The sequence below is a fragment of the Haemaphysalis longicornis genome, unplaced genomic scaffold (genome assembly GCF_048455015.1).
Source record: "Haemaphysalis longicornis isolate Haplotype H1 unplaced genomic scaffold, Haemaphysalis longicornis Haplotype H1 scaffold_4, whole genome shotgun sequence".
NCBI lineage: Eukaryota > Metazoa > Arthropoda > Arachnida > Ixodida > Ixodidae > Haemaphysalis > Haemaphysalis longicornis.
Window position 1 is genome coordinate 85,861,970 of NW_027526361.1, and position 12,170 is coordinate 85,874,139.

General features: G+C 46.8%; 1 protein-coding gene across 1 annotated transcript; it reads left to right on the forward strand.

Moving 5' to 3' along the window:
- Nucleotides 1–858: 858 nt before the first annotated feature.
- Nucleotides 859–12,131, forward strand: LOC144178963 (uncharacterized). The gene is made up of 6 exons (XM_077707112.1): nt 859–983; nt 3,850–3,932; nt 6,574–6,737; nt 8,062–8,120; nt 9,538–9,603; nt 11,978–12,131. The coding sequence occupies exons 2-6, from the start codon at nt 3,852–3,854 to the stop codon at nt 12,097–12,099; spliced, it is 492 nt and encodes a 163-aa protein (XP_077563238.1). The 5' UTR covers nt 859–983; nt 3,850–3,851; the 3' UTR covers nt 12,100–12,131.
- Nucleotides 12,132–12,170: the final 39 nt, after the last annotated feature.

A 12,170-nucleotide genomic window follows, 5' to 3' on the forward strand; every position in this document is an offset into this window, starting at 1 on the left:
AGCGCCCACTATCCTGAGAGGCTGCACGAGCTGCCCGATTGCCTATTGAAGAGGCCCCCTCATGACCTGGTGACCAGTCGGTCCCGCCTGGGTGACGACCACGGAGCAAGAATGTTATTCTTGCTCCGTTGTGACGACTGGTCCAATTGCCTGCAAGCGGGTTTGGGGGGATGGGGCGATATTGATCTGTTTAGCGCTACCTACCCCAATCCGCACACTTACCGACTTGTTTAGGGTTAATTGCTAATGCTCTAAAAGCAAACAGTGAACTATGCTTTCCTATTTCAGATAATTTTGTAATAATTTGATGCCGACAGCAGCAGGTATCCGATCACCATCAATCGCCGCAGTCATCTGGCGATAAAGTATCATGCCCGAGCAATGAAAGGGAAGTTGGTTGCCTGCGGGTTTGGGTGTACAGAACTGGTATTTCCATTCGTGACGTATTCGTTAAAGGAACTTTCGAAACATTTCGAAACTACAGGAAACTGCTAATGCCTAATTCGTTAAAATACTGCTCGACCGCCTGTTTAAGTTCCCGCTTGGAAGCGTTAACAAGTACTTGCATTACCTTTCTTTCCTTCGTGCAAGCAGGTGCAATGTGACAGGTCATTTACATACGATGCGGGGCTAGCTCGCTTGAAAGCTTGGTCGGCCGCAATGAATGAAGAAAAGACGCAACGCGCTTGCTTTCATGCGGCCTTGGTGGCAAGGTCGTTGAAGCGCCGGGAAGCCGAGAGAAAGCGAACGTCCTGTCTTACAAGCCGGATTAGTGATAGACGGCACAGCACAGAAACACACTCCCTAGATGCAGAAACCGGACGGGGGGTTGGGGGGGGGGGGGGGTGGACGGAAGAAACAACACGAAATACCAAATGAGCGCCCCCACACCGGTTTGTCCAAGGCGGCGATAGAGCGTCTCAGGCAGTTCGGCTCCATCGCGCACAGTGGTCGGACACCGGTTGGTCTGAAAAGCAGGAAAGGTAAGACTCGCACTCCTCCGATGCAAATTTAGCGGCCAAATGACAGCGCTTAGGCTCAGTGGCCGTTCAGTTGTCGCTAGAGTGGAAACAAAAAGCAAATCTCAAACCAATGTTTTTTTCAAAGCTTGCGATAAGTTCTAATAATTTACCTCAGTTTTTTTCTCTGGGTGGAAATGAAAAGCATTTCCGCGCATTGTGCATGAACGTTACGAACGCAAACGGGTCCGGGTAAATATAATTTTATATGTCACGTTTTTAACATCAAGTACAAAAAGTGTGGAGCTGGACTGTAAAACTATGCGCGCGAGCAGTGTACCTCCCCTTCAGCTTTGATTGATTGATTAATTGATTGATTATGGGACTTAACGCCCCGAATCTACACAGGTTATGAGGCGCGCCGTAGTTGAGGGCTTTGGATTAATTTTTACCACATGGGCATCTTTAACGGGGCCGAAATCTTGAACACACGCGCGTTCTTGCTTTTCGCCTCTACCAGAAAAGCGGCCGCCGCGGCTGGGGAATGCATCCGCGCACCTGTGCTCATCAGTACAGCGCCTAGCCGCTCAGCCACCACGTTTTTTTTCTTTATTACCTTCCTGAGCCACCGCGGCGCCTGTCGTAGGAGACCTGTAAAAAACGTAAGACTGCTACCGTCTAGTCATGAACGGTATCGGACAGGGGACGGGGCAAGGGTACTCAGTCGATAGTTTTGTTTCCTATCGTCGAAATTCGCGTACGGCATACCTCGCAGCTAAAACGACGCCCCTGAAAACTGCAAACAGGGTGCACGAAGATGAACAGTGCGGTTTTGAAGGAAAAGCTGCTGCTGAATTGGGGCTGTCTTGTGTGGATTTGAACGCGGGAATTCCACAATATAAGAAGAATTATGGACTGAACTGACGCTGATTCGTTCTATGGGATGAAATACGCCTCATATACCACATTTTCGCCACTAAGTGGGCCCAAACAGACCATTATCGTTCCCTTTACGTGTGTCCGTCCGACTGTTTCCCGCTGCACTTGTCACCCTTTCCCCTATTGGAGCGGCGCCTCTACCTTCCCTCGTTCTGTTGCTGATCACAGAGGATATACGCATACATTGCATACCATACGTACACACACCCGCGCGCCGAGCCATGAAAAAGTTGCATCGTACGTCTTTGCGCAAGCGCGGAGAGTGCCGACATCACGATCCCTCTTTATTGTCCGCTGTACTCTCGTCCGGTGTGCCCCGCTCGGCGCACCCGCTGTACTATCTTTCATTCTCCTGTGTTTCGTACTTGTGGAGGCTTGAGAGAATTTTCAGCCTACAGGGTAGGCGGACAGATTCCTTCCGGTCGAGCCTGCTAGTGCTTGCGAAGTTGCGCGCCAACAAACTCAAACAACGCGTCGAGAATTTAGGAGCGCGTTTCATACAAACATCGAAAAGACACCCCACACATTCGGGTATAAGTAGCTAAATGCGGCATAAATACCTGCCTGGAACATCCGCAGGAGTGAATGAGTTAAACAGGACGCACAAGTAATAAAAATAAAAATTTAAAATAAAAAGTGATTCCTTCTCAGGTAATAAAAATTACAGTAGAAGGAATCACTACTGCAACATATGTGCGCTCAGTGAACAGCATGCTATGTACAGCATGTGCACTAACATCTAGCAAAAGTATGCCATTAGAATGTATGCACATATATACAGCATAGTGTACGCACGCTTTATTTCTACACCGTAGTGTAATGAGGCAATCCTATGTTCCACTAAATTAGTTTTCTGAGAAAGTCTAGTTCGAACGGTATGCAAGCTACTCATTTGTGCCAGCACTCGTTCATCCCCGCGTAACTGTCATGGTAGGCGGCGTTGGGTAAAACTGTTGGATGGGCAAGCTGGTAAGGGTTAATTAGAAGGTATTCAAAGCCACTTTCATCTAACAAGAAAAATGGTTGAAACGCGAAGCTTTCTCCCGTGCAACATGAGTCAAAACCAAAGTTCAAAATCCAAACTTTTTCGACCGTACCGGAATGGTGCAGTCGGTTTCGCAACGCGGGACACCCAGGTTCGAATCCGACCACGGGGAGCGTTTCTTTCCTGATGCGCTTGATACGCATCTGCTTATCATCATCATCGTTTCGTGTAACCCATTGCGTAAAGTTGACCTTCCTGCAGTGCGTTCTGGCGCAACATCGAACACCACCAGTGAGACAGAAGAAACTTCCCTTTAAAAAATAGTATTCAACGACTACAGCCGTGAAAAAAAAAATAGCACTGTATGTCGGCTGTCTCCTCGCGTTTTAGGCACTTTTAGGTTCTGTAAGCTCCTTGAGCTTAAGAAGAGCACGGCAAAAGCAGAGTGCAACCTGCACTGAAGCACCGCCTTTATGCACAACATTTACCATGTTCTCACTGTGCGGTGTGAAGTGGATAACTGGTTGTTGCTGTATGCTCTGATGAGACAGTGGGATCGCGTGACTGTTTGGCAGTATATATGCTGGGAAAGAGCGGTTTTCTCTCGCTCGTAGAAATGATTGACACGTGCACACACACAAAAAAAAATACATTGTACTTCGCTGCGATAACAAAATCGCCAAATGAGTCACGTAGGCAAGCTCTGATTTAACAGATAACGCATACGAATTTTTTTATTTCTTATGGTGCTACAGTTCAGCTCGTGCGAACAAAAAATACAAGGTTATCCTGCATAGCCCCACATTTAAAGTCACTGAAAGGAGACGCTAGTTCAATGGCTTCAATCAGGGGTATTAGATTCGTTAGGCTCTAAATAGACTCTTGCATGCAGAGCAGCACGACGAGATTATGGCTGCGGGCGTCTTGACCTTTATTTGTACGTGCATTTTGGATTATTTCTTTCAGACATGAATTCGTCAGCCATCGCTCTCCTGGTGGTTGTGACGATTGCGGGAACATCTGGCACTCCATTGAAGGAGTTCTTCGAGGTGCGTTACCGGTTCTAGGTTGACCTACTACAAACAAGCGTTGAAGTGGGAAGATGACGCAAACTTCGCAAAATGTTGTGTGACAGTTGTTTTTGCTTCTTTTTATCAATGGTTCATATTTTCTAGTTGTGCCTCCGTTTCTGTAGCTCATTAACCTCTTATCAGAAACTGTATTTTATTTATTTATGATTTTAACATATTATTGTTTCTTTTCAACTTTGAATTGTCCGTTATGACATACACCGTTATATTTTGTACATCGCGCACTAATCAGTTAGGATCAGGCTACTAAATTATATAGTAAAAAGTCACAAAGCTCTCTGCATCAACATTAAAGCGGCTGAAGCAATTCTGAGGCACCGGTCACACATAGACGTAAACGGTGCCCGGTGTTGCGGACGGGCTGGCGATGGCGGCCCGCGTCGTGGCAATGGGACTGTCGAGCTCCTTGCTGACCAATTGCATCCGTTCAAATTCAAGACGGGGAGCCCGAGGCAGAATTTAAACTGTAATTTATCACTAGAGGAAGAGCGTAATGCCACCGCAGCAGACATGGTTGAAGCTAAGGTTGGACCACGACTACACAAATTGGCAGCGTAACAACTTTCGAGGAGGAATAAATATATTCATGTACTTGTTTATGCATTCGATTATTTAATTAATTATTAATTAGTGCAACTTATTTTAATACCTCGAAGGACTGGACAAAAGGCATTAAATGAGGGGTGAGATCAAAGAAAAAATTGGTGGTAAAAACTAAGAGAGATATGAACAAAGAACTTGACAAACAATTGATTTCAAAAAGTGCTGGGGAGGGCAGCTCACAAAGGAAAAAAAAGCGGGAGGAATGCCAAAAAGTTTAAGACAAATAAAAAAATTCTCAGGTAGAAAATCACGCGATATATGAACCACAAACTTGACAAACAACTGATTCGAAAAATTGGGGTGGCGGAGGGGAAAAATAAAAAGCGGAAGGAATGAAAAAAAAAAAAAGTTTAAGACACCAAAAGCAATTTTAAAGACATGCAGATGTTCGAAAACGTGCGACAGGCTATCGAAGAGAAAGCGTTGATCCAAAAAATGCTCGCAAAGTAAGCTAAGTCAATGGGGTTGTATGTATGACAGCGATTGCCTGAATTGTACCTAGTCTCTCATCTGTCTAGCTCTGCCCAAAGGGAACTTACTGGGGCACTGCTGTGCTCACAGCGTCTGGAGCTTTCGTAGGCGCAAACGAAACTGCCGCCTGTTTGCAGACGACACAACATGATTCAAGCTGCAGTAAAGTTAAAACAACCACAAGTTGGCCGTGTTCCGCGAAACACAGTGAGTCACGCGCAAGAGACCAACACGCGCATGCGCTCGATGTTCTTTCCGCTGGCAAAGGTATTTGCGTGCGCCAAATAATCCGAATAGGATTGACTAGGTCGACCGTTATTTTACAACAGGTGTGATCGGGGCTGATGCGGAAAGTGGTCGTTCAGGATCAAAAGAGGCAGAAGTCGTCCGGGGCCATAATTAACACATTAGGTGGGCTGAACGAGTAACGGGCAGGATACCGACGGGGCCGGATAAATAAATATCAGTTAATGTGCGGGATTAAAGCCTTTGCCGGAAATGAATTAGCGAGCATGAATCCCGGAGAAAACATTCCGTGACGGGTGCGATGATGATAATGATTGTGATGACAATATCATTTGCAATAGTCCGAGACAGAAAACACCGTTACAGGCACACACGAAAGTTCAACTGCTGGTGAATGCGGGACTGCTGAAGGGAGCAGTAGTGCGATTCCCGCGTTGCGAAGTTAGCTGATGTATATTTTGCATCTTAGAGGAAGATTTTGACTTTAGATTGGAAATAGCTATATGTGCGTGGGAATGCCAGGTTGGCGTACGTGCGTGTGAGTGAGTGAGGGAGTGAGTGAGGGAGTGCGTGAGTGAGTGAGCGATGGAGTGGCTGAGCGAGTGAGTTAGCAAACAGGCGCGCCCAGCCTTTCGACGCGTGCCGGCAATTGCTCCGACCGAAGAGAACCATTTAAATCTATTCGCTGCCGGGCACCAAAAGTCACAGATGTTAGTACCATTGAAAAAGTTCAGGGCAAGGCAATAGATGTCCCTTCCAGAGATCCAGTGTCCTTTTGGAAATAGTATAGAAAGAGAAAAGGCAAAGGAAAGGCAGGAATGTTAACCAGGCTACGGCCTGGTATGCTATCCTGCGCGGGGGGGAAGGGGAACAATGAGGAAAAAGAGGAAAATAGAAAAAGAAGGGGAAAGGGACAGACATCGCGTAGAGTGGTGTGCCTAGCGGTAGGACACTATAGATAAACAAGTTCAGTGAGTTCATAAATAGTATGTAGTCGAAGGAAGAATGCGGGGCGGCTCTTCGTCGTATCTGCGGGATTTAAGCACTGGGTTTTCGCCCGTTACATCCCGCAATGCTTGCTAGGTTATTTCGCCTTTTGTTCGTCGTGGTAATGGTTAGTTTCAAATTCTCCGTATAACTGATCACTTACCGTCGACACAATTCAAAAGCGAGAGCTTGACCTCTGCCAAATAATACGCAACGAAGTAGACACTTCGCCAGTTTGACAACTCTGTTACCTTTTCAATGAAAATTCCTTCCTCGTTTGCTCACCCTGCAGAGGGCGCAGAAAAAGACTTTGACAACGCATCAATGCTACCGCAACGGCACCAGCCTGGAGCCGGACTCGGCAAGGGACCTTAGTGTCCGATGGAGCGCGAAAGGTGACAACAAGCTTGACTGCCTCGTTGCGTTCAGCCTGCCCGGAAGCCAGGAGAAAACCACGTGAGTCAAATGCGCCGGTTACGTCATCAAACAAACAGCGGGATCGCCAATAAGCTCCTTGACAAGGATACCTCAACAAAAATTAAGTAGGGTCTATTATCACGGCAACCGTGAGAATTACCGTCAGAAATTACCGTCCGAAATTACCGGAGATTCAATGGGATAAATATTCCCTAAAAAGCCGCACGTGTAGCTGCCCTGTAGGGCTGTGCTGTAGCACTTGGATTTAAACGAGAAGGTTTAGTTTCGAGTGCGACATTTATAGGTTTTTTTTGGCTTTCGGAATTTTCCGGTTATCGTCATTTTGTTAATGCGTTCTTACTTTGGTTTTTACTATATCAAGGGATCGACGCACAAGTTTTCTAGAATGGGTTACACTACGTTTAATACAGGTTTAATACTGGGCTGGGTTCGATTAGGTTTCTTGCAGTTTGGCTGGATTTGGGTAGGTTATGATGCGTTCGGTTAGGTTAGGTTACGTTAGGTTCGGTGAGGCTATGTTATGTTAGGTTAGGTTACGTTGGGACGTAATATTATTCAGCGAATTTTAGGCCAGTCAGCTTTTATGGAAACTGCCGTGTGATTAGACGCAGCGTAAAAATTAAGAGTGGTGTTTGGAAATTTCCGAGGGTAGTTTTGAAATGAACGTATTTGCATGGCAGGCTGTGGCACTAAACGCCAAATCGCGCCTGCTCTCGACTGCAATCATGCCAGTATGTCTAACATCTACCCTTTTTGAAGAGGCAGCAATGACACTGTTTACCTCTTGTTCCTTTTAGCGTTGTGCGCTACATTTAAAACCACAATGTGCAACAAAGCAGCATGATTTGGAATGTGACAAGCAGCGAATTTGGTAATTCAACTTGTGGTTTACTGTAATTCGTATTGCATTTGTGTTGAGAAAAATTATTCACGTCGGTTAAGATTCGCATTGCATGGTGTTGCGTGGCCTTTGTATGCTTCACGCGAAGCTACCAAACCCAATACTGGTATACGCATAACCGGGTCGCTACATCAAATTCTCAGTCCGACCATATTTGAGAGCAAGGTACTCGTGTATCTGAATTGAATATAAGAGTCTAAAAGAAGTGGTTGTCGTGAATATGAACATTTTTGTATTTCACTGCTGTCAGATACACGCACATCACGGCCAGAAAATAAAGTCGTTGTGACTTCGCGTCAAGCGGCAGGAGAACTTAGCCGCTGAGCCAAGTAGAAAGTAGCACTAGTGGTGGGCTTCACACGACGGCGTTCTTTGCCAAACCATGCTCGCCAACAAGTTGAAAGCAAAACACTAACCGTCTGTGTCTTCCTTGTATAACAGGTTTCACGTGTCCGCGGAGTATTTGCCACAAAAGGACATCGGCATACTAGCGACTGCCAGTAAGTCACATTGTCATTTGCGCAGGGTCTGTATATTAGCCTCTCCTCGAGGCTTCAAAGTAACAAGAGGAAGGGGCTGACGTTTGGACAGCCTCCAATTGTTTTGAATGCGAATGCATTTCTTAGCCGCGGGTTGTCTTGCGTCGTTGAGCGGCGTGCGCCTGGCAACAGCTGTGGCGCGCGCCTATCAACCGGAGCAGGTGCGGAGTAGCGGAGGGCAAGGGGAGAGGAGGAGCGTGCTCGGCGTGTGAGGGCGCTCGCATCGCGGAACTCGGGCGGAGTAGTGGAGAGTGAGTGGAGAGGAGGAGCGCGCTCGGCGTGTGAGGGCGCTCGCATCGCGGAGCTCGGGGCGGAGAGAGAGCTCGCGCGCGGGCTGGCGCGGGTCTCTCTCTCCTCTCCGCGTGCCCCTCTCCGCTCGCTGCGCATATAAATGCAGGGAGCGCGCGCCTCTCTCCGTGACTGCTTGCCGACTGGCGCCTTGATAGCGATGGAAGTCGGTGAAGTCGAATCCCTCGTGGCAACGATACCGCAAAGAAGAATTCGGTGCACCCAATGCATTCGCATTTCCGCACGATCCCCTTCAGGGAGGTGGGGGGATTTTTTTCTGGAAAGACATGCTTTCCTTAAAAAAGCGTTTAATGAATGCAGTTTCCAGGAGCTGGTTGGGCTGAAAAGTTGCGAAAAATCATCGGGCTAGTTATTCGCTTGAAAAACTCGAGTTCGTTCATTTATGACATGATTGCTAGCGAAACAGAAACAAGGCCTAGAGGACGATGCTAGTCCAGTGTTGATCCTCCTGTCCTTGTTTGTTTCGCTAGTAATTATTTCTTGATATGCTAGTTACAAACTAGTCCCACTTTCACCTTAACTGTCTCAAATTATTTCATGTGGGGATAAATGTAACTGGAAAGCTAAAAGGTGTAACACATGTTATTTTTATTAAAAGAATGTTACCATGAACATAAGTCAAAGTACCGGTGGCTGTTTTGAATTTTGCGGTTTTGTAGTGACGCGTTGAAAATTGGTTGACAGCCCGATCAATGCACTGACGTATTCGCGTTGGCTCGAGAGCCGTGGCTGGAACACGGTCAATTGCTTAATTAAACTGCGAGATATTAGCCAAATGCGGGCATAGCTTATTTATGTGTTTGTAAAGCGAGGAAACAGGAAAACGCCCATGCGAAGTGACTCAAATAAGAATAAGATCTATTCAGCCCACGAGAGGAAGGAAGGAAGGGATGAAGTTAGCGTCATACTTAAGGGCACGAATAAAAATGAGTATTTACATACAAAAAATAACGTTTTCCGGTGAGGCTTACTCAGTTTGCATGAGAGGGGTGTTTTGTGTTCTATATTTTATTTAAACTGATATTACCCTTTTAAATGTTCCTTCGCTGCATTTCTTTTTTTGATGCAGAAGAAAATGTAGAGCTTTACCTCCTTCAGTCGCCTTACAACGGAGAAGCTTACTTCTTCAAGCAAGGTAAGCCGCTTTTATGAGGGATTTTTTTTGCGTTACCTTGCAAACAGAGAGCTCCTTCTCTTTCGCGTGTGCACATGTTCTTGCTGGAATGGACAAGGCGGGCTTCGGGGGAAACGTGAAAAGGGTAACACGGGCCCACCTGGGAAAAAAATCTGGCTTTCTACCCCCCCATCACCCCCCACCCCCGCCACCACCACCCCACTACCCCTACCACCACCACCACCATCATCATCATATTTACGCCCACTGCAGGGCAAAAGCCTCTCCCATGGATCTCCAATTATTCCGGTCCTGTGCTAACTGCGACCAATGTATACCCGCAAACATCTTGATCTCATCTGCCCATCTAACTTTCTGCCTCCCCCTGCCGTGCTTGCCTTCTCTAGGGTTCCACTCTGTTACCCTTAATGGCCAACGGTTGTCTTGCCTTCGCATTACAGTCCCTGCCCACACCCATTTCTTCTTCTCAATTTCTACTAATATGTCGCTTGTTCCCTGACCCACTCCACTCTGTCCTTGTCTCTTAACGTCACATCTATCATCTTCCGTTCCACTTCTCGGTGAGTCGTCCTCAATTTAAGTTGAACCTTCTTAATGAGCCTCCAAGTTTCTGCCCCGTAGGTGAGTACCGGTAAGATGCAGCTGTCATACACTTTCTTCTTCAGGGACAATGTTGATGAGGTGTTGAGGTACAGGGACGCAAAGTAAAGTCGGTGTTAATGATAGCGTATATAAAGAAAACGCGGCTCACGCCGGCACTGGGCATGCTACCTGCTCATTCCTGTGGTCCAGAAAGTTCTTCCAATGAAGCAGCAGCTCGGTGCCGAGTGCTACACATTTGTCCCCACAACAGCCAGAGTAACAGAAAAAATGAACGGGAGAGGGGTTAAGAAAAGATGCGAGAGCTGGGTAGCGGAATCATTGCAAAAAGGGCAAGAAAAGATTGAGTTTTTGGCACAGTAACACTTTTCATACGAAGTATGCAAGAGGTTCAAGACCAAGCCACTTGAAGGGGCATCAAAGCATGCCTAAGAGTTAGCAAACTAATAGATTACGGCAGGCCAACTGAACAAACGGGCTCAATTGCTTCAGGCTTAGCTCGGATGTCAAACAAAGAGCTATAGATGGAAATACAGGATAGTCTACGCACTTGCAAATGGTAGTAGAAGAAAAAAAAGACGTTCCCCTCATAAATATAGGAGTAAAAGTGGTTTATGGTCAATGCTTCAGGGCAATACGTGTAGAATGCGGATAATAATGTTTCTTGCTTCTTTGTGTCTAAAAGAAGACGCAATCGCCACGTGCGGGTTCGCTAAAAAGCCAGCGGCCTAACTGTCATCTACTTTTACAAGCGACGCGTGCCTCTTGAGTGTAGGCTGTGCAAGCACACGAAGCACAGTGAAGCAATTTCGCCGTCTGATAGAAGCCAATAATTCACTCGCTTGGCAGATAGGGAATTGGTACGTACACGCTACACCTGTCGTAGGAGTAGTGGGGGGGAAGGAATGTCTAAAGCACAAGCGATTTGGAGATTGGTTGGGCTTTTGCGATGACTGCTTGTCAAAACTATTCTCAGAAATATGGAACCATTTCTGTACGAGATGCCCGTGTACACCGCAACAGATACACCTGCTCCCTGCAGATTGATTTGATTGATTGATTGTAGGGTTTAACGCGCCGACGCAACGCAGGCGATGAGGCGCGCCGTAGTGGAGGGCTCCGGATTAATTTTGACCACCTGGGGATCTTTAACGTGCGCCGAAATCTCGTACACACGGGCGTTTTTGCTTTTCGCCTCCATCAGAAAAGCGGCCGCCGCGGCCGGGAATCGAACCCGCGACCTCGTGCTCAGCAGCACAACGCCTTCCACTGAGCCACCGCGGCGGGTCCCTGCAGATTAGGAGCGGAGCATTTGACTTCGGCCACGTACACCTTGTGCCTGCTTTCATTATTGCAATTGCTACTGAACGAACGCAAACAAAACAAGAAAGCATGAGCTCTCCAAGGTGCTTTTCTTAGAACTTGTGACTGTCCCTTTTTAAACGTATTCGTAATCGGTGCTTTTTTAAAAACATGTGAAAAGCAGGGGGCATTTTGAGACTGCTTTCTCACCATGCTACGCGCTGGCAACTTTAGGTGCAAAGATAACGTTGCGTGAAAACTCGGTAGAGGCAAGTAAAAACTGCGAAGCGTCTGTTATGCGACAGCTTCGAAAAAGTCGCATGACTAAACAAGCAAGCAAACGATGTCATATCGAACAAAAATAACTGCCAGTTCATTCAATGAAAACTAACATGTCGACGGAAACAAGCCCAGCGAAGTTGCCTTCCGTGTTTAATTTTTTTGTCTCTCTTATTGATTTCACTGATTGCAGTCGAAGTCGCGACGGGAAACAAAAGCTTCAAGATTTATGACACGAGCAAGACGTGCGAGAACGCCTCGGCCCTGCGAAAGATCGTCTGCCCAGACCCTTGCAGCCTTCAAGACGTGAAATAAAGGCGTCTATAGGCATTCGCCTTGCCTATTGAGGAACGATGAAGTAACGGTTATTTTTTTAAAATGTCTGT

What these genes read in the sequence shown, in the direction of transcription:
- LOC144178963 (XM_077707112.1), top strand. Translation starts at nt 3,852, where the DNA reads ATGAATTCGTCAGCCATCGCTCTCCTGGTGGTTGTGACGATTGCGGGA. An exon ending in CGGCATACTAGCGACTGCCA is followed by an intron (nt 8,121 to 9,537) that starts GTAAGTCACATT and finishes TTTTTGATGCAG; the next exon opens with AAGAAAATGTAGAGCTTTAC. An exon ending in AGCTTACTTCTTCAAGCAAG is followed by an intron (nt 9,604 to 11,977) that starts GTAAGCCGCTTT and finishes CACTGATTGCAG; the next exon opens with TCGAAGTCGCGACGGGAAAC.